Source organism: Neoarius graeffei, chromosome 10 (assembly GCF_027579695.1).
Source record: "Neoarius graeffei isolate fNeoGra1 chromosome 10, fNeoGra1.pri, whole genome shotgun sequence".
NCBI classification, from domain to species: domain Eukaryota; kingdom Metazoa; phylum Chordata; class Actinopteri; order Siluriformes; family Ariidae; genus Neoarius; species Neoarius graeffei.
The window spans coordinates 92,692,786-92,713,676 of record NC_083578.1 but is presented as its reverse complement, the minus strand read 5'-3'; the positions used below and the strand labels follow the sequence as shown (position 1 = coordinate 92,713,676).

The following is a 20,891-nucleotide window of genomic DNA, read 5'->3' as shown; positions in this document are numbered from 1 at the left end:
TGAAGACAGGAGGAGCGTGTGGAAGGAGGAGCGTGAAGACAGGAGGAGCATGTGGAAGGAGAAGCGTGAAGACAGGAGGAGCGTGAAGACAGGAGGAGCGTGTGGAAGGAGGAGCGTGAAGACAGGAGGAGCGTGTGGAAGGAGAAGCGTGAAGACAGGAGGAGTGTGAAGACAGGAGGAGCATGTGGATGGAGGGGTGTGAAGACAGAGGAGTGTGTGGAAGGAGGAGCGTGAAGACAGAGGAGTGTGTGGAAGGAGGAGCGTGAAGACAGAGGAGTGTGTGGAAGGAGGAGCGTGAAGACAGAGGAGTGTGTGGAAGGAGGAGCGTGAAGACAGGAGGAGCGTGTGGAAGGAGGAGTGTGAAGACAGGAGGAGCGTGTGGAAGGAGGAGCGTGAAGACAGGAGGAGCGTGTGGAAGGAGGAGCATGAAGACAGGAGGAGCATGAAGACAGGAGGAGCGTGTGGAAGGAGGAGCGTGAAGACAGGAGGAGCGTGTGGAAGGAGAAGTGTGAAGACAGGAGGAGCGTGAAGAAAGGAGGAGCGTGTGGAAGGAGGAGCGTGAAGACAGGAGGAGCGTGTGGAAGGAGAAGCGTGAAGACAGGAGGAGCGTGAAGACAGGAGGAGCGTGTGGAAGGAGGAGCGTGAAGACAGGAGGAGCGTGTGGAAGGAGAAGCGTGAAGACAGGAGGAGTGTGAAGACAGGAGGAGCATGTGGATGGAGGGGCGTGAAGACAGAGGAGTGTGTGGAAGGAGGAGTGTGTGGAAGGAGGAGCGTGAAGACAGAGGAGCGTGTGGAAGGAGGAGTGTGAAGACAGGAGAAGCGTGTGGAAGGAGGAGCGTGAAGACAGGAGGAGCATGTGGAAGGAGGAGCATGAAGACAGGAGGAGCATGAAGACAGGAGGAGCGTGTGGAAGGAGGAGCGTGAAGACAGGAGGAGCGTGAAGACAGGAGGAGCGTGTGGAAGGAGGAGCGTGAAGACAGGAGGAGCGTGAAGAAAGGAGGAGCGTGTGGAAGGAGGAGCATGAAGACAGGAGGAGCGTGTGGAAGGAGAAGCGTGAAGACAGGAGGAGCGTGAAGACAGGAGGAGCATGTGGAAGGAGGAGCGTGTGGAAGGAGAAGCGTGAAGACAGGAGGAGCGTGAAGACAGGAGGAGCGTGTGGAAGGAGGAGCGTGAAGACAGGAGGAGCGTGTGGAAGGAGAAGCGTGAAGACAGGAGGAGTGTGAAGACAGGAGGAGCATGTGGATGGAGGGGCGTGAAGACAGAGGAGTGTGTGGAAGGAGGAGCGTGAAGACAGAAGAGTGTGTGGAAGGAGGAGCATGAAGACAGGAGGAGCGTGTGGAAGGAGGAGCGTGAAGACAGGAGGAGCGTGTGGAAGGAGGAGCGTGAAGACAGGAGGAGCGTGTGGAAGGAGGAGCGTGAAGACAGGAGGAGCGTGTGGAAGGAGGAGCGTGAAGACAGGAGGAGCGTGTGGAAGGAGGAGCGTGAAGACAGGAGGAGCGTGTGGAAGGAGGAGCGTGAAGACAGGAGGAGCGTGTGGAAGGAGGAGCGTGAAGACAGGAGGAGCGTGTGGAAGGAGGAGCGTGAAGACAGGAGGAGCGTGTGGAAGGAGGAGCGTGAAGACAGGAGGAGCGTGTGGAAGGAGGAGCGTGAAGACAGGAGGAGCGTGTGGAAGGAGGAGCGTGTGGAAGGAGGAGCGTGAAGACAGGAGGAGCGTGTGGAAGGAGAAGCGTGAAGACAGGAGGAGCGTGTGGAAGGAGAAGCGTGAAGACAGGAGGAGTGTGAAGACAGGAGGAGCGTGTGGATGGAGGGGCGTGAAGACAGAGGAACGTGTGGATGGAAAAGCATGTGGATGGAGGAGCGTGACGATAGACGAGTGTATGGACGGAGGAACATGACGATGTAGGAGCGTGAGGATGGAGGAGTGTGTGGATGGAGGAGTGTGTGGATGTAGGAGCGTGAGGATGGAGGAGTGTGTGGATGGAGGAGCGTGTGGATGGAGGAGCGTGTGGATGGAGGAGCGTGAGGATGGAGGAGCGTGAGGATGGAGGAGTGTGTGGATGGAGGAGCGTGTGGATGGAGGAGTGTGTGGATGGAGGAGTGTGTGGATGTAGGAGTGTGTGGATGGAGGAGTGTGTGGATGGAGGAGCGTGTGGATGTTCTTTTCACACACTGACCTCGTAGTAGGAGAGCGAGTGGTTGGTGATGGCAAAGATCGGGATGATGTTTTTCTGGACAAGCTGTCGTACCAGCGTGGGGACTGACGGGTAATCCTGCTGCGTGGCGTACGTGTACAGACCCGTATTGTTCAGGTGACACTTCTCATCATTTCGTGGTAAAATTCCTGCCAACACGTTCATGCCGTCCGCTTCATAATGAAACGCCGACTCGGTGGAGAAGACCAGGAGATGGGTGCTGTGCTGCCTCCATCCGATCTCAGACTGAGCAGAAAGAATGGGATAAACATTAATCAGAACGCAGGTCTGCGGTGACAGCGCACTACGTCGTGCACTACAGGAGAGGTTGCTCAGTTTATCTTTTCAGGGTCTCCACTAGCGCTGTGTATAATATGACAACCCACAATGCATTGTGACAGTTTATGCCAGCTGCCCCAGATTACCCATAATGCATGTTGGCATTGGTTGAGAGGCATCATGTGATCATCCTGTGAGCTGATTGGCTACCTGACACACAGCAGCCTGCAGGATGGCGTCGAATCCCCCCTCAGGAGCATCCAGGTTGCCAGATATTTTCTGACCCTGCAGGATCCGTCTGAAGTTGCTGATGTTACTGGTGAGGGTGATGACGTGCTGGAAGGAGAAGGGTGGGGTACTGTTCGGCCACGGCTCCTTCAACCTGACAGACAGACAGGTGATCAGACAGACAGAGAGGGACAGAAGGGTGGGAGGAAAGGAGAACTCTCATTAACTATTAGACAGACAAACAATCAAATAGATGAACTAATGGAAAGAAAGTCAGACTGACAGAAACAAATCAGACAGACAGGTGAACAGACAGACAAACAGAGGAAGACAGATGAAGACAGACAGGCAGACAGACAGGTAGGTATCACTCCTACTTTGATGGTCTCATGTCTGTCTGTGGTTCAGTGACTTTATCAACAAATTTGCCGAATCCAATTGTGTAGTCATCAGAGAGCGTCTCAACCAACTTAGCTGTAAAACAAACAAACAAACACACACACACACAACACACACTGATCATTCTGCCAGACAAGTTCTCATCTCATCTCATTATCTGTAGCCGCTTTATCCTGTTCTACAGGGTCGCAGGCGAGCTGGAGCCTATCCCAGCTGACTACGGGTGAAAGGCGGGGTTCACCCTGGACAAGTCGCCAGGTCATCACAGGGCTGACACATAGACACAGACAACCATTCACACTCACATTCACACCTACGCTCAATTTAGAGTCACCAGTTAACCTAACCTGCATGTCTTTGGACTGTGGGGGAAACCGGAGCACCCGGAGGAAACCCACGCGGACACGGGGAGAACATGCAAACTCCGCACACAAAGGCCCTCGCCGGCCACGGGGCTCGAACCCGGACCCTCTTGCTGTGAGGCGACAGCGCTAACCACTACACCACCGTGCCGCTCCGTCACACATGATCAATTTTCTAATTATTATTTTTATTATTGTTGTTGTTTGTTTGTTTGTTTGTTTGTTTGTTTGTTTGTTTGTTTATTACCTAGCTGGTCGCCCATCTTCTTGAGGTTGTCCAGATCATCAGACATGGAGTTGGAGAAGTCCATGAGGATGTAGAGGTCGAGTGGACCACGCTGTGGCTCAAACACCTCCATCTCCACATATTGCTCCTCACCGGGTAACATAGTCATCCTCATCTTCTGAGGAGCCACTTGGGAGTATTTTATGGCTTTATTAATCATATTGTTCTGTTACAGAGAGAGCAAGGAGAATGTGAGGAGATGATGAGGAGACAGAAAAGACTATTCTGACTAAACCAAGGTTCCTGGTGTCCAACAGTGATAAAGAGTGACAGAGTAATGGTGTGTGTGTAATGATGTGTGTTGTTTACCTGCAGTTTGACCTTGGAGCTCTTCACTGATATGATCTGACGACAGCCGTGAGATTTCAGGTTCTCCAGCAGGTCACAGCGATCAAACATAAACACCTGAAAAACAGCAGACACACCACATTTACGTATTTAGAAGAAGAAGCATTTATGTGTCGTGTAAGCATGGCAGCACAGTAAAATACATTTCTTCACATATAACCGCTAATGAAGTTGAGGCCAGAGGTCAAGGGTCAGCTGTAATACAAAACAGAGAGGGTTAAGGCCCTTGATCAGTGGCCTAATGCCAGTAGATTGGTGTGCTGGGGCTTGAACCCCCAACCCTCTGATCAGTAGACCACAGCCTTAACTGTTAAGCCACTACTGTCACCATGCATATAACATTCATCATCATCATGTTCTGTTAGAGAGGCTGTTGGGTTGGCGCAGGTGTTCTGTTCTGGAGGGTGTTGGGTTGGAGCAGGTGTTCTGTTCTGGAGGGTGTTGGGTTGGAGCAGGTGTTCTGTTCTGGAGGGTGTTGGGTTGGAGCAGATGTTCTGTTCTGGAGGGTGTTGGGTTGGAGCAGGTGTTCTGTTCTGGAGGGTGTTGGGTTGGAGCAGGTGTTCTGTTCTGGAGGGTGTTGGGTTGGAGCAGATGTTCTGTTCTGGAGGGTGTTGGGTTGGAGCAGGTGTTCTGTTAGAGAGACTGTTGGGTTGGAGCAGGTGTTCTGTTAGAGAGCGTGTTGGGTAGGAGCAGATGTTCTGTTCTGGAGGGTGTTGGGTTGGAGCAGATGTTCTGTTAGAGAGACTTGGGTTGGAGCAGGTGTTCTGTTCTGGAGGGTGTTGGGTTGGAGCAGGTGTTCTGTTAGAGAGACTGTTGGGTTGGAGCAGGTGTTCTGTTCTGGAGGGTGTTGGGTTGGAGCAGGTGTTCTGTTAGAGAGACTTGGGTTGGAGCAGGTGTTCTGTTCTGGAGGGTGTTGGGTTGGAGCAGGTGTTCTGTTAGAGAGACTTGGGTTGGAGCAGGTGTTCTGTTAGAGAGCGTGTTGGGTAGGAGCAGATGTTCTGTTCTGGAGGGTGTTGGGTTGGAGCAGATGTTCTGTTAGAGAGACTTGGGTTGGAGCAGGTGTTCTGTTCTGGAGGGTGTTGGGTTGGAGCAGATGTTCTGTTAGAGAGACTTGGGTTGGAGCAGGTGTTCTGTTCTGGAGGGTGTTGGGTTGGAACTGGTGTTCTGTTCTGGAGGGTGTTGGGTTGGAACTGGTGTTCTGTTCTGGAGGGTGTTGGGTTGGAGCAGGTGTTCTGTTCTGGAGGGTGTTGGGTTGGAGCAGGTGTTCTGTTCTGGAGGGTGTTGGGTTGGAGCAGGTGTTCTGTTCTGGAGGGTGTTGGGTTGGAACTGGTGTTCTGTTCTGGAGGGTGTTGGGTTGGAGCAGGTGTTCTGTTCTGGAGGGTGTTGGGTTGGAGCAGGTGTTCTGTTCTGGAGGGTGTTGGGTTGGAACTGGTGTTCTGTTCTGGAGGGTGTTGGGTTGGAGCAGGTGTTCTGTTCTGGAGGGTGTTGGGTTGGAGCAGGTGTTCTGTTCTGGAGGGTGTTGGGTTGGAGCAGGTGTTCTGTTCTGGAGGGTGTTGGGTTGGAGCAGGTGTTCTGTTCTGGAGGGTGTTGGGTTGGAGCAGGTGTTCTGTTAGAGAGGGTGTTGGGTTGGAACTGGTGTTCTGTTAGAGAGGGTGTTGGGGCAGGCGTACTCACCTCATCAGGACAATATGCGCAGCCGAATCCGGTCTGCAGACACACAGAGCAGCTGGTGGCTTTACTCGCAGCGCAGCGATTGGCTGTGAAATAAATCATAAATAAAGAGATAAAAATAAGCCGTGAATCAGATCAGACACTCGGTCATGTGACCCATGATACAGAGCTCCTGAATTATTTTCACGTTATACATTTTAAATTCTCAAAGAACATTTCTCCATGAGAAATCTTTATTTTTAACTTGCTGTCTTATAAGTTTGTTTTTTTCTTATGTATCATTTTTAATTGTCTTTTTCTTCCATTAATTATATTATTATTATTATTATTATTATTATGATGTAAAAAGACAGCAGTGTTCTCACCACTGACATCATGATGACCAATCAGGGTGAGAGAGAGAAATACCACACTGAGGTGCCACGCCCATCTTCCCATCTTTGACCTGTACACACAAACACACACATTAAAAAAATGACTTTGCACAAGTCTTTCTGTGAAGATCAAAGCATCCCTCCTGTGTGTGTGTTTTATGGATCTGTCAGAATTCCTGACGTTCCGTGAGCAGATGGTGTCTCGGAGCTCCAGATCAGAAACATGCCTCAGTAATCTGATAAACAGAGGACGATGTGTTTGTTCAGCATGTTTAATGGTGATTTGTTTTACGCTGACCCTTGTGTCACTCTGGAGTGGGTGGGATCTGTGCCCACACCACTTCCTGTGAATCCTCCCCAGGTTTCTCCATCACATTGTCTCAGAGAGATCTTCTGCACCACTGTGATCTTACGGTTACATTAATCAACACCTGATCATTTATTCATCACTCAAACCATATCATACATCACATGGCTTTTCTGCTGGTATAGCAGCCATGACCCTGATGACCTTTGACCCCAGTGCCTGAGTGTTGTCCTGTAACCTCAGAGGTTGAGAGACTCAGCAGAACCTTTAGAGGATTTATTCTTCACTCTGGAGTCTGAAGATGGACTGTTGTAAAGGTGTGTATTTTATTCTGCTGCTGTGTGAGTTGCGTGTACGTGTGCAGATATCTGATACATTACGGGTGTCATACGGATCCTCTTCCTAAATATTACACTATAGATCCTCACTGTACACAATCACCCTGAGGGATTCAACCCCAAAACCCTCACAGGTACAGTGAGTAAGAGAACAGGAATTTCACTTCAGGACGAGAGAGAGAGAGAGAGAGAGAGAGAGTGAGGGAGGGAGACAGAGAGAGAGAGAGAGAGAGAGTGAGGGAGACAGAGAGAGCAAGAGAGAAAGAGAGAGAGACAGACAGAGAGAGAAAGCAAGAGAGTGAGAGAGAGATGGGGAGACAGAGAGAGAGAGAGAGAGAGAGAGAGAAAGCATGAGAGTGAGAGAGAGACGGGGAGAAAAAGAGAGGGAGAGAGAAAGCAAGAGAGTGAGAGAGAGATGGGGAGACAGAGAGAGAGAAAGCAAGAGAGTGAGAGAGAGACGGGGGAGTGACAGAAGGGGGGGGGGGGAGTTATGGCTATGACCCACAGTATTTTATTCCTTGTACACCACAGCAATTTACCAACAATTGCAATATTTTTTAAAGAAAGGTTCTAATTTTTATCTGTTTATCGTTACATTTAATGCGAAGTGAGTTCGTTCCTCTTCTCTCTTACATTACAGCAGCTATAAACACTCGCTCCCTCACCAGTCTCTCTTTATTCTCTCCAAGTTCATAAGATAAAAAATAAATTGCAGTTTGCTGCATCGTGTTCCTGAGAAACTGTAAATTTGTGTAAACTCCTCTGTGCTGAAGCTTCACCTCTGACTGATACACAGCACTCACACTGGAGACTCCTTCCAGAAACGATACACACTCAAAGAATTTACAGAAAACTTCATCACATCAGATTATTTTAATGTATTTATTATCAGTGGAGCGTCAACTGGACGCACCCCTGTGAATGAGCCGTTACCATAGAAACCATAACATATCAGAATAAGGACATTATTATAAACCTGCTGTCAGTAACCCATCAGATTTCAGCTCCAGCTCAAGAACAATAATATTATGGGATGGAGGATAAAGCTTACTAGAGCTATAGCAGTATAATGCCATTCAACAAAGTGTGTGTGTGTGTGTGTGTGTGTGTGTGTGTGTGTGTGTGTGTGTGTGTTCCTTGTACACTATCATGAATAATAAACTTTTTGCTTCCTAAAACATTGAGTGAGAAAACCAACAGCTGCACACACACACACACACACACACACACACAACGTAACCATTAGTGTGTAATGTTTCAGTGTGTGTGTGTGTGTGTGTGTGTGTGTGTTTGTTAAAAACAACGAGACTGCAAATATAACACACCGACAATTAGTGTGTGTATTAGTGTGTAAGAGAAAAGGTGTGTGTGTGTGTGTAAGAAGTTTTACCTGTATAATACTGAGTCTCCCAGTCCAAGTATCAAAGTCCAAGTGTGTATACACACACAAACACACACAGAGGTAAAATCCCTTCCTCTCTCTCACACACTTCCACAAAGTGGAGCAAACAAAAAAATGCAAAAATATAAAAAAATATTTTAAAAAGTGAAAAAGGTGCAAAGTGTCTTTGATCTCAGAGTTATGAGTTTCTAGAGCAGGTTGTGTTTCTCCTCCTGCCTTTACACTCTACCTCTAATCTTCACCGAGTGTGTGTGAGTGTGTGTGAGTGTGTGAGTGTGTGGAGTGAAATGGCAGGATCGGATCAGCTGTGTGTGTGAGTGGTTTTAAATCCGTCCTCCCAAAGCAGAGCTCTCAGGTGGGCTGAAGGTGACTCCCTTCCTCCACTTCCCCTTTTGTTCGTCCTTTCACTCCTCCTCCATCACACACACACACACACACACTGCTCCTGCATTCCTGCACACACACACCTGCACAGACCTGAGAATGAGGAGAGAAGAAGGAGAGGTGGAGGGCGAATGTGTGCACATAACACAGGTTCAAACACACACAAGAAAAGAAGAGCGTCCACAGTGTGTGTGTTTAGAATAACTAACCGTGAAAGAGAGATAAGGGGAAAGTGAGAAATAAAGAGAGATAGGAGGAGGGAAAGGAAGTGAGGGAGAGAGAGAGAGATAGCAAAAAGAGAGAGTAGGACAGATATATCATGTTCATAGTTCAGAGAAAAACAGAGAGAGAGAGGGAGAGAGCGAGAGGGAGGGAGGGAGAGAGAGAGGGAGGGAGAGCTGTATGGGAGTGGCAGTGGAAGGTTTTTCCCGGAGGCTACAAAGATTCATCGCTCTGCACAGTTATGCACGAACACACACACCGAGAGAGAGAGAGAGAGAGAGAGAGAGAGCCTTTCAACACTTGTTGAAAACTGAACACTGAACAGTGCGCACTGCAGCAACATATTTTAAACCTTAATGCTTCTTGTTCCTCTGGTGGACCATAAGACTGTAGAACTTTACAGATGGTTTCCTATCAGTAAGGATTCCAAACAGAACCCTCTTTTGAAAGCTAAGAACATTTATTTTTCCAAAGAACCCTTGAAGAACTTTTAAGCAACCATAAAAAATTAGAAATGTGTCAAGCCACCTCCATTTATTATTGTATTCTCTCCAATCTTCTAAATCAGAGAACCATCTGAACCGTATAAACCACACACCAAACAAAGTGGCATCGGTGCACATAAGTTTGGAGATAATCATCAAGTTCCATCACTGAACTGCACCTCAAAAGGTGCGGGCTATCTGCTGGTACCTCGTATAGTGAAGGCTACATCAGGGGGCGGAGCCTTTTCTTACAAAACCCCACACCCTTACAGAAAAACCACATGAACTTCACATGTATTTCACGTCATCACGTTACCACATGTGGAATACATGGTATCAGATTTTATAACGTGTTACCATGTAGAGCACATGTGGAAAACATTCCCACATGTGATTCACATAAAATTGGGCCAAAACCACGTTTTCCACATATTTCACATGTGAAGTTCATGTGGTTTTTCTGTAAGGGACAGTTATGGAACAGCCTTCCAAGTAGTGTTCGGGAATCAGACACAGTCTCAGTGTTTAAGTCTCGGCTGAAAACATATCTGCTTAGTCAAGCCTTGTGTTAATGGTGTTTATGAGGTAAAGGAGTAGATCTGGAGGGTCCTCAAACAGAGTGTTTTGGTAAACTGGGATGTATGGATGCTGTCAGTCCCCACTCGCTTGCTCACTCGAGTTTGTTGACGGTGTAGTGGCTGCTGCTTTATGTCCCGGGGCCCCTCATGCCTGTGTTACCTTCTGGCGCTCCCCTTTTAGTTATGCTGTCATAGTTAGTTGCCGGAGTCCCTGCTTGTACTCAGTGCAATATGTATACTGTTCCTACTTATTCAGGTGACATTGGGCATACCTAACAACCTGTGTTTTCTCTCTCTCTCTCTCTCTCTCTCTCTGTATGGGACAATATCTATTGTTAAAAGCGCTATACAAACAAACTTGACTTGATCTCCAACAAACTGCACTCACTGCATCTCCTTGCAGACTTGGAGCCATCTGAGCTGCAGAAGTTCTGAAGCTTATGTTGCTTGGAAGGTTTAGGCACAGTGTGTCCTGGTCCAGGTTTCTCCTTTGTCTCATGTGCCACGCCTGCATGCATTTCATCCTGGCCTGGTGGATCTTTAGCTGGCTCCTTGAGAACCTTACTGCTTCCCAAGGCCAGCTTACAGCTCCAAGTTTTGTGTGGTGGTATGCATGTTCTCTTGGACTTGGTCATGCTACCAGCTTGTTAGGATGTTGAATGCAAGGATGTCAGCAATTAGAATGTTTTACTCCTCTTAGATAAATCAAACTAATTTCATTTATCTCCACATCAAAATCTTCAACTTCTGCACGAGATCCCTTACCTACATGACTCTTCAAACCAATAATACGTACCAGAAGTAATTGAACCGCTTCTAAAAATAATTAATTCTTCTCTTACGATTGGCTATGTACCCAAATCCTTTAAACTAGCAGTTATCAAACCTCTGATTAAAAATCTTGACTTCGACCCATCAGCGATCCAATTATCGGCCAATATCAAACCTCCCCTTTATCTCCAAGATCCTAGAAAAAGCTGTGGCACAGCAGTTATGCTCATATTTACATAGAAATAACATCCATGAAATGCATCAGTCAGGATTTAGACCTCATCATAGCACAGAGACAGCACTGGTTAAAGTAGTAAACGACCTACTGTTGGCGTCTGATCAGGGCTGTGTCTCGCTGCTTGTGTTGTTTGACCTTAGTGCAGCATTTGATACCATTGATCATTCCATTCTTCTGGATAGACTAGAAAATGTTGTGGGAGTTAAGGGAACGGCCCTCTCCTGGCTCAGCTCTTATTTAACTGATCACTATAATGGTGATATTTCTAGACATACTGAGGTAAAGTTTGGTGTTCCACAAGGTTCTGTCTTGGGTCCACTGCTTTTTTCTCTATATATGTTACCTCTGGGTGATATTATTCATAAACATTGTATTAGTTTCCACTGTTATGCTGATGACACACAGTTGTATGTCTCTGCAAAACCTGATGAGAGACACCAGCTTAATAGAATTGAGGAATGTGTTAAGGACATTAGACACTGGATGCTTATTAACTTCCTTCTGCTTAACTCTGACAAGACTGAAGTACTTGTACTCGGACCACATGCAGCTAGAAGTAAGTTTTCTGATTCCACAGTAACTCTGGATGGCCTTTCTGTTCCTTCACGTGCAGCAGTAAAAGACCTCGGAGTGATTATTGACCCCAGTCTTTCATTCGAAACTCACATTGATAACATCACCCGGATAGCTTTCTTTCATCTCAGAAATATTGCTAAAATAAGAAATTTAATGTCACTACATGACGCGGAAAAACTAGTTCATGCTTTCGTTCCCTCCAGGTTGGATTATTGTAATGCCTTACTGTCTGGATGTTCCAATAAGTGCATAAACAAGCTCCAGTTAGTTCAAAATGCAGCAGCAAGAGTCCTTACTAGAACTAGAAAATATGACCCCATCACGCCTGTCTTATCCACACTGCATTGGCTCCCAATCAAATTTCATATTGATTATAAAATACTACTATTGACCTTTAAAGCACCCTGTGATGACCTGGCGACTTGTCCAGGGTGAACCCCGCCTTTTGCCCGTAGTCAGCTGGGATAGGCTCCAGCTCGCCTGCGACCCTTTAGAACAGGATAAAGCGGCTACAGATAATGAGATGGATGGACCTTTAAAGCACTGAATGGTCTCACACCACAGTACCTGAGTGAACTTCTGGTCCTTTATGACTCACTACACCTCCTTTGCCACTCACAGATATGTAATATTGGATCATTTTCCTCAATAAATAAATGACCAAGTATAATATTTTTGTCTCATTTGTTTAACTGGGTTCTCTTTATCTACTTTTAGGACTTGTGTGAAAATCTGATGATGTTTTAGGTCATATTTATGCAGAAATATAGAAAATTCTAAAGGGTTCACAAACTTTCAAGCACCACTGTATGATCTAATTATTTTTTTGGTTCTGTTTCCCAAAATGTGAACAAATGACTGTAGTATCTGAAGGTAAAGCAACATGACCACTGACAGGGAGTTACTAAGGAGGAAGGAATGGATGCTGGAAATAAATAATAAAAGTATGACGTGCCAGAAGGTCGTATTAATGTTCATGCAGGTGTAAAATTAGTTAAGTATAATTTTTTAGGGTATTACTTTTTACATTTCCAAGATCCCCCCCCCACACACACACAATGTTTATATTTGTACTTTTACACATTACTGGAAATAAACCACAAAGACTCCTGATCTCTTTATAGCAAAAATAATCTAACAGTTTTAGAAATGTGACAAAAAAGTTACTTTAGACATGAAAACAAATGTTTTTACTCACAAAATTTTGTTAAGGTTTAAAAGAAAAGTTGTCACAGTCTGGTCCAGTCCATCCATACCTTAGATGGTGGGACTTCCACGCCGGCTCCAGGACAGGAATTCAGTCCTGCCTTGCTGAGGCCATTTCCTGAAGCGGCACTCCCACACCTGCTCCCACTCCTCTCCCATCAGCCAGGGCTTTTTAAGAACTGTTCGGAGCGACTCCAGTTGCCAGACCGTCTCCTGTAGACTTTCCTCGCTGCAGCTCATTGGCGTTGTGTCTCCTTGGTTCCTCCTGCCTGAATTGTTCCTTGGTTTTTGTCCCTGTTTTTGCTGCCTGTTCTTTTGAATTGTGTCTTTTGCTCCCTCTGCCTGGATTTCCCTCGTCCCTGTGTTCATCAGTTTTTGTGAAGGTTTTTCTGTCCTGCTTTTTGTTCCTGATCGTGTCCACCTGCTCCTCTGTGTTTTTGACCTCCTGGCCTGTTTTTTGTCTCCTGAGTTTTGCCTGAGCCCTACTGTACCTCTGCCTTTCTGCCATCTACTTCATTAAAGAATTTTTAACCCTCTAAAACACTATTTCACACATTTTGAAAGGCAAATTTTGGAAGAGTAAAGTTAAGTTTAATGTCTCTATTAGAGTACATTTCGTCCATGTATTTTGTATGAAACAGAACCAATGAAACTATAATGTAATTACATCTGTTTAGTATCACTGAGAGAATCTCAGTCTCTCTCACCCCGGGTTACTGTCAACGCGCATCACTACAAAACTTCACCCAGTGCCAGTCAAATATTTCAATGATTAGGTCAAATAGCTTTGGAAAATTTGAATAAACCCGTAATAATACCTAAAAACCGATCCTATCTCTCGGCAATTCTGTTTTGACCAAGGAATAAACCCGTGAAAGTAATATTCCCGATCCTTCACAGGCTGCTGCAGCTCCCGGGAAATCCAGCTGACCGGAAATGACCCGCTTGTGACCCCAGATCAGTGCAAATTAATTTTTTTTCTGTTTGTTGCATATTTTTCAAATCAAAACTGTGTGATTTTGGTGTATTGAAGCATGTGTGAATGACATATGGGGCTGTATTGGTAAACTGGAAAAACTACATTCCCTTAGTTTTCTCATGGATCCCCCACACACACACAAACAAAATTTACCCTCAGTGTCCTTGTTGAATTAAAGAGCTAATAGATTTCTATACCTGCTCAGCTACATGTTATAAAGCAAGAGCACGAATAACTGTCTTTCCTTCAGTCTTCAGTGTGAGTAAACAGTCATTTCTTGGTTTGCAAAATTTGACTTGGAATGTTAAAAAAAATTTACAATGAAAACTTACCTCGTTTTACCTTACCTCAAGCAACTTGGGTGCCTTTGTGGAGCCCAAAAAGTTTGCGATGGATATTTGTCTGAAACTCCCCTTCATACTGATTGTCAGTGAGTGCTCAGGGCAGCAAGCGAATTCATGTAGCTCGAGAGCAGCATCAAGTTTTTGGGCCCAAAACTGCTTGTACGCCTCGTGAACGCTATCTAGCCATCCGGACAGGACACGAGTCATCAGTCAGATATAAATGTAGCGACACTGTCATAGCCTTGCTGTCACAGGGTCCACGCTTTGGCACAAGTACCCAAGGAGACCAGACATGTCTAGACAGTTGCCACAGCAACAGGTTAATTAGTCCACAGAATATTCACAAATCAGCTCGTCTACTAAAAGTGATGGGTTTTGCAGTTCTGCGTAAGCCAAATAAGGAAAATCCCGGAAAGCGGAGGCAATCGGTGACATCAGGGCCAGGCTAATTTGCATCAGTTTTGGTGCGAATTGGTGATACCAACCTACAGTATAAAGGGATGCCGCCGGGGCACCGGGATGAAGGGATGCAGTGGGATTTAATAAGGGAAAACAAAGGCGTGCAGCGGGCTGTTTATTCACACTGATCTCTCCTTTTCTTCCTTGTAAATAGTCAAAGGACTCCCATCATAACTTGGGGGGGCACAGCCCCCCAACATACTTTTAGGAGGGGCAGTCCCCCCCCCCTCTGCCACCACCACTTACACTGATGTGTGAATTTACTTCTTAATGGCAAGTTTTCAGGAATGAATAAAAACTAATGAACAACAGAATAAACGACTCACAGTTTCTGAATTTTAATGAAATCATCTTAGAATTAATTTATACACACTCTCTTTCACACACACACACACACACACACAAATATGAGTCACCTGACAGCAATCACACCTGAGGTCCAGGTGTAGCCCTCCCTCACTCCAAGTCACAATCTACCACTCATACACACTCACGGTAACCACGGCAACCTGAAATCAGAGGAACTGAGTGTTCCTGAGCGGAGAGCGAGCAGCAACAAAACACACAATGAGCCACGAGTGAATAAGAGTCTGGGTGTGTCTGTGTGAGTCAGAGAGAGACCAACACACACACCACACACACAGACGTGAACTTCATCTGCTTCAAGAAGGAAACTTTCTATTACTGTTTTCCTTCACATTCCAAAAACATCTAAAAATACACCGAGTGTAAAAGAGATTCATCTTCACTGACAATAGTGAAGGACAAGATGTTTCCATAACTGCAGCGTTAACACTGTGTGTGTGTTGCTGTTAGAGGAATATAATCAACAGTGAGTGAGTGAGATGGCGTGGAGTCACTGTTCCCACCCTGAGGTTGATTATTTTCCTCCAACAGCGCGTCCCTAAGTGTTTTATTCGTCTTACGCCACAGCAGTTTACCAACAATTACAAGTTTTAAATGTATTAAAGACGTCACACTTTTTCTCCATTTATACAATAGTTAATGTTCCACGAAATAGATTCGCTCTTGTTGTCACTGACATTATAGCAGCTATAAACAGTCGTTCCCTCACCAGTCTCTCTTTATTCTCCCATGAAGTTATTAATAGAAATAAATTGCAGCTTGTTCCATCTTGTTACTGCGAGACTGTAAAACAGTGTCAGGTCCTCTGTCCTTACAGTTCCAGCTTCACCTCTGACTGATACACAGCACTCACACTGGAGACTCCTTCCAGAAACATTACACAAACCTCTCCTTTAAAAGAACTTTAAAAACATTCTTTTAATCTGTTTATGTGGCGCGTCCATTGTACGAGCCCCTGTGAATGAGCCGTTACTATGGAAACAATATGGTATTAGAACCAGTGCATTCATATAAACCTGCACTGCTCTTGGAGCTGCTGCTAGAGAGAATTATACGAATGCCAGATTTCTAAAACTACAGACAGAGAGCAGGAACATTTCCTCAACATGAAAAGATTTAGTGAAGTGAAGATTAAGCAGAAAATCTGAGGCACTTACTTCTGAACAGAAAAAAAAATCCCACCAGCTGCGTTGACTGCGACTTTAACTGTCCATATCGTCTGTTCTTGGTGTGTATTTCTGTAGAATCGTGTGGTTGTTGTCCTCCACAGTGCCGTTACTGCAGTCAGGAATCTGAGCTCCACACGAATCCCTGCCGAGGTCCTCTTTTATTCTCCAACACGCTTCATGACCACATTACCATCTCAATAGGACGTTCCACACACGGACTTTCCACACGAGCCACCACACTTCAGCTCCGGCTTCCATTCAGACTTTAACGCCTTTATTTTATTTCTCAGTTTATTCACTTCAGGGTTTGTACAGTTTCCGAAGACAATTTTGTATGATTATGTATATATTTTTAAAGAAAATGATGCACTAAACATTATAAATATCTGCTTTAAAAATATTTAATATAAAATCAAATATGAGTAGCTCCAGCTCGCCTGCGACCCTGTAGAACAGGATAAAGCGGCTAGAGATAATGAGATGAGTATTATTAATTTCGTTATTTTATAATTATCATATTCAGATGTTTTATAACAGATATTAAGTTATAAACATTAAGATGTTGATTTGTTCGTTTCAGAACATCGACCGGAAACATTCAGTTCTCCACATTTCCATCGACTGTTCTGCTCGGACAGACTGGGATGTGTTTAAAGCTGCAGCCGCTTTGGGGGACTCTTCTGTCAGTATACAGGACTATGCTGAGTATGTGACTGGGTACATCAGCACATGTGTCTGCAACATTGTGCCCACCATACAGATCAGGAAGTTCCCCAACCAAAAGCCCTGAGTAAACAGTCAGGTACAATGCATGCTGGGTGCTCGCTCTCTTGCATTTAGATCAGGCAATGAAATGGAGTACAAAGTGGCGACGTACAGACTGAGGAAAGCCATTGCAGCAGCCAAAAGGCAGTACAGAGAGAAGCTGGACAGCTTCTATTCTACTGCTGACCCCGGGCGGATGTGGCAAGGCCTGCAGCACATCACAGACTACAGGACCACCACCAGCACCATCAGCTCCACAGACAGCCTGCCGGATGACCTCAACACTTTCTACACCTGCTTTGAGACCTCCAGCTATAGCACAGTGAGGAAGCACACACACACACACCTGGACCACCCAACCCCCCTCCCCCCCCACCAACAGTCTCATCAGGCCAGGTACACAAAGCTCTGAGGAAGATCAACCCCAGGAAGGCAGGAGGACCAGACAACATCTCTGGGTGGGCCCTCAGAATATGTGTCAATGAGCTGGCTGATGTTTTCACTGCTATCTTCAACCTTTCATTCAGCCAGAGCACTCTTCCCTCCTGCTTCAAAACCACAACCATCATCCCTCTTCCCGAGAAGAGCCCACCCACCTGCCTGAATGATTACAGGCTGATAGTACTCACTCCAATCATCTCAAAGTGCTTTGAGAGAGTGGTACTGGCCCACATTCAGAACAGCATTCCAGACCCCCTGCAGTATCCCTACAGGACCAACAGGTCCACCTCAGATGCCATCACTGCTGCCCTCCATTATTCCCTCTCCCACCTGGAAAACAAAGGCTCTTACATCAGGATGCTCTTTGTTGACTACAGTTCTGCCTTCAACACGGTCGTCCCCCACAAACTCATCCATAAACTCTCCACACTTGGTTTGCACCCTCTATGACTGGCTCCTCGACTTCCTGACTGGCAGGCCCCAGACTGTCAGGACTGGTAATAGGACTTCAATCAGCATCATCACAAACATTGGCACCCCAAAGGGATGTGTCCTCAGCCCCATCCTCTACATTCTGTTCACCCAAGACTGTGTCACCTCCCACAAGGACATCATCCTCCTGAAGTTAGTGGACAAAACCGCAGTGATGGGACGCATCACTAGCGGAGACGAAATGACCTACAGGAGGGAGGTGGCCAGTCTGGCGTCATGGTGTGAGGACAACAACCTCAGCCTCAACACGGACAAGACGAAGGAGATGATGGTGGACATGAGGAAGGAGAGGAGACCTCATCGGCCACTGTTCATCCGGGAGCTTGAGGTGGAGAGGGTGAGCAGCTTCAAACACCTGGGTGTTCACATCAGTGAGGACCTCACATGGACACCCAACACCACATAGCTGGTTAGGAAGGCTCAGCAGTGACTATACTTTCTGAGGAGGCTGAGGAAGTTTGGCATGTCGCCCAAGATCCTCAGCAACTTCTACAGCTGCGTGATTGAGAGCATCCTGACCAACTGCATCACTGTGTGGTACGGCAGCACTACAGCTATGGACCGCAAACGCCTGCAGAGGGTGGTGAAGACTGCTGAGAGGATCACCAAACCTCCACTGCCCTCTCTGCAGAGCATCTACCACCGCAGAGTCCACAGGAGAGCTGCCTCCATCCTCAAAGGCCCCACCCACCCCCAGCACGGACTGTTCACACTCCTACCCTCAGGCCGGAGGGACAGAAGTGTGAAATGTAAGACTGTCAGACTAAAGAACTCTTTCTTTCCCACTGCCATCAGACTCCTGAACAGCTGACACGAGTCGATAACCATGGCCCACCTCCCTGTAAACTGTCCTTAACTGTTTACATCTGTTTGTAACAGGGCTTTGAACCGGAATTTTTTTCCTATTGGTTCGTTCCGAACAGAAACGGAATTTTAACATTTCCGGTTTTGGGTTCCACCATTAAATAGACGTTCCCGAACCGGTTAGAACAAAAAAATTTCGTTCCCGGAATGGTTAATTACGTTCCCTGTCAGCTGTTTAACAAATGGCTATAAAATTATGTCTCTGTCTCATCCAGCTTAAGCCAAATGTAGGCTAATTCTATTACAACCTTCATTAAATAAGACAAGAAATAATTCAAAACAATTATTATTTCAAATGTTGGCGATTTGGATTCTCAGTATGTCTTCCCATCTACACAAACAGAAAAAGTGCCAAAAATGAAAGAGAATTCGTTTAGTGTGTTACCAAAGGCTAGTCAGGCCCTATAGAGGGCTACCGCATGACGTCACCGCGCCGCGAGATTTTGTTAGGCGCCATATTGGAAGTACACATCTATGCAAGTACATACATACATAAACTACAGCTGAAATGTAGCCAGGGCCGGTTCTGCCCTAATCTGGACCCGGGTGCAACATCGTGCAACCCCCCCCAAAAAAACAGTCTAAATCAGGACAACCATCACATAACTATAACTATAAACATTTTATATCAACTATTTTAACTAAATGGGCTATAATAAATAAGCCTGCAGGCAGCCACGGCGGGCTGCCTCAGAAAACTAACCATTAGTCCTACCTTAAAACTCGTTTTGCATTTTCTGCCTCCTTTTTTGTATTTTCGACCCTCCGTTTATTTTCTTTCCTTTTCTGAAAACCCGATTTGTGTCCAGACATTTTGTTCTGCTACCAACGAACTAACTCGTCAGGTCTCGTCTCTCGAGCCCGCGATGATTCCCGTGGGAGGGGCAACAACTGATACATTTTTACAAACAGCCAATAGGGAGGTTGCAACATTCAGGCTCTTCTTTGCTCAGACACTCAGTAATGCACTTCTCACTAGTAGTCCACCCTCCCGCTCTCTCCATTCAATCAGCGAACGTCACACAGGAAGTGAACCCCAGCGGGTCATAGAAACTTGCGCAGGAGAAGAATGACTATTTGTAGGCTACAGAAACTTTGAGGAACGAAATAAAAACCGGTATTAACCGGTGACCATTATTTTTAATAAGCGTTTCTGTTCCGGAACATTAAAAATAATAAAGTTTCTGGCTTCGTTTCTGTTCCATGTGAAATAGAAAAAGTTCCCGGTTTTCGTTTTCGTTCCTTGAACCGGTTCAAAGCCCTGGTTTGTACATTACTGCCATTTTTTGCTGCTATATCCGATCATTGCCTTATTTTTGTATTATACTGCCTATTTTGCACTACATTTACCTTTATTTTGTATTATTTCTTCCGCCTATTTATTTATTTATTTATTTGTAATTGGCATTGATGGTGGACAGCAAACTAAGAATTTTATTGTGTAAGAGGACATGTCCTTACTGTGCATACGGCAATAAACACTTTGAACTTGAACTGTGTAACATTTAATACACACAAAACATGAACAAATAATTAAATGTTAGTAAACAATTACACAAATAAGTAACTTTTTAAAAATGGAATATATATATTTATTTTTAATCTTATTTGGTCTATTTATATTCAAAAACATCAACAATTTCAAGTCTTAAAAATACAATCTTAGAAATTAAACCAGGCGGCACGGTGGTGTAGTGGTTAGCGCTGTTGCCTCACAGCAAGAAGGTCCTGGGTTCGAGCCCCGTGGCCGGCGAGGGCCTTTCTGTGTGGAGTTTGCATGTTCTCCCCGTGTCCGCGTGGGTTTCCTCCGGGTGCTCCGGTTTCCCCCACAGTCCAAAGACATGCAGGTTAGGTTAACTGGTGACTCTAAATTGAGCGTAGGTGTGAATGTGAGTGTGAATGGTTGTCTGTGTCTATGTGTCAGCCCTGTGATGACCTGGCGACTTGTCCAGGGTGTACCCCGCCTTTCACCCATAGTCAGCTGGGATAGGCTCCAGCTCGCCTGCGACCCTGTAGAAGGATAAAGCGGCTACAGATAATGAGATGAGATGAGAAATTAAACATGATTTTTCCGACACGGAGAGTTAAACACCAGAACCATAAATATATTTTAACCCTCGCACTTTATCTTTCTTACTACAATTACAAAGAATCCGTTTCGATTACGCGAGCGAGCAGCTGATTTATTTGCTAATTAGCAGGGCTTTTAGTGTGGTTTTGAGCTCCTTCCCAAAATCTCTCCTCCTCTCCTACCACTCCCATCACCTGTTCATTGTGTCTCTACCCCATTCCTGTTTGTGGTCTCACCCACAAGACGTGCTTTCTTCACCATAGCCCCCCATGAGGATGATGTCTCTCCAACCTTA

The 20,891-nt window shown here is 45.8% G+C and overlaps 1 protein-coding gene across 6 annotated transcripts in view; it reads right to left on the bottom strand.

Moving 5' to 3' along the window:
• itgb4 (integrin, beta 4) overlaps window positions 1-8,842 on the bottom strand; it is a 35,642-nt gene extending 26,800 nt beyond the window's left edge. The window contains exons 1-8 of one of the 6 annotated variants that reach the window (XM_060932664.1): window positions 8,175-8,842; window positions 6,131-6,210; window positions 5,769-5,851; window positions 4,056-4,151; window positions 3,708-3,912; window positions 3,077-3,173; window positions 2,682-2,853; window positions 2,175-2,438 (exon numbers count right to left, since the gene is read on the bottom strand). In XM_060932664.1, the coding sequence (XP_060788647.1) occupies window positions 2,175-2,438; window positions 2,682-2,853; window positions 3,077-3,173; window positions 3,708-3,912; window positions 4,056-4,151; window positions 5,769-5,851; window positions 6,131-6,203 (990 nt within the window). In that variant the 5' untranslated portion in view covers window positions 6,204-6,210; window positions 8,175-8,842. The remainder of the gene's footprint in view (window positions 1-2,174; window positions 2,439-2,681; window positions 2,854-3,076; window positions 3,174-3,707; window positions 3,913-4,055; window positions 4,152-5,768; window positions 5,852-6,130; window positions 6,211-8,174) is intronic. The other 5 variants (XM_060932662.1, XM_060932665.1, XM_060932667.1 and 2 more) reach the window with 5 other exon arrangements.
• Between the last annotated feature and the right edge of the window lie 12,049 nt (window positions 8,843-20,891).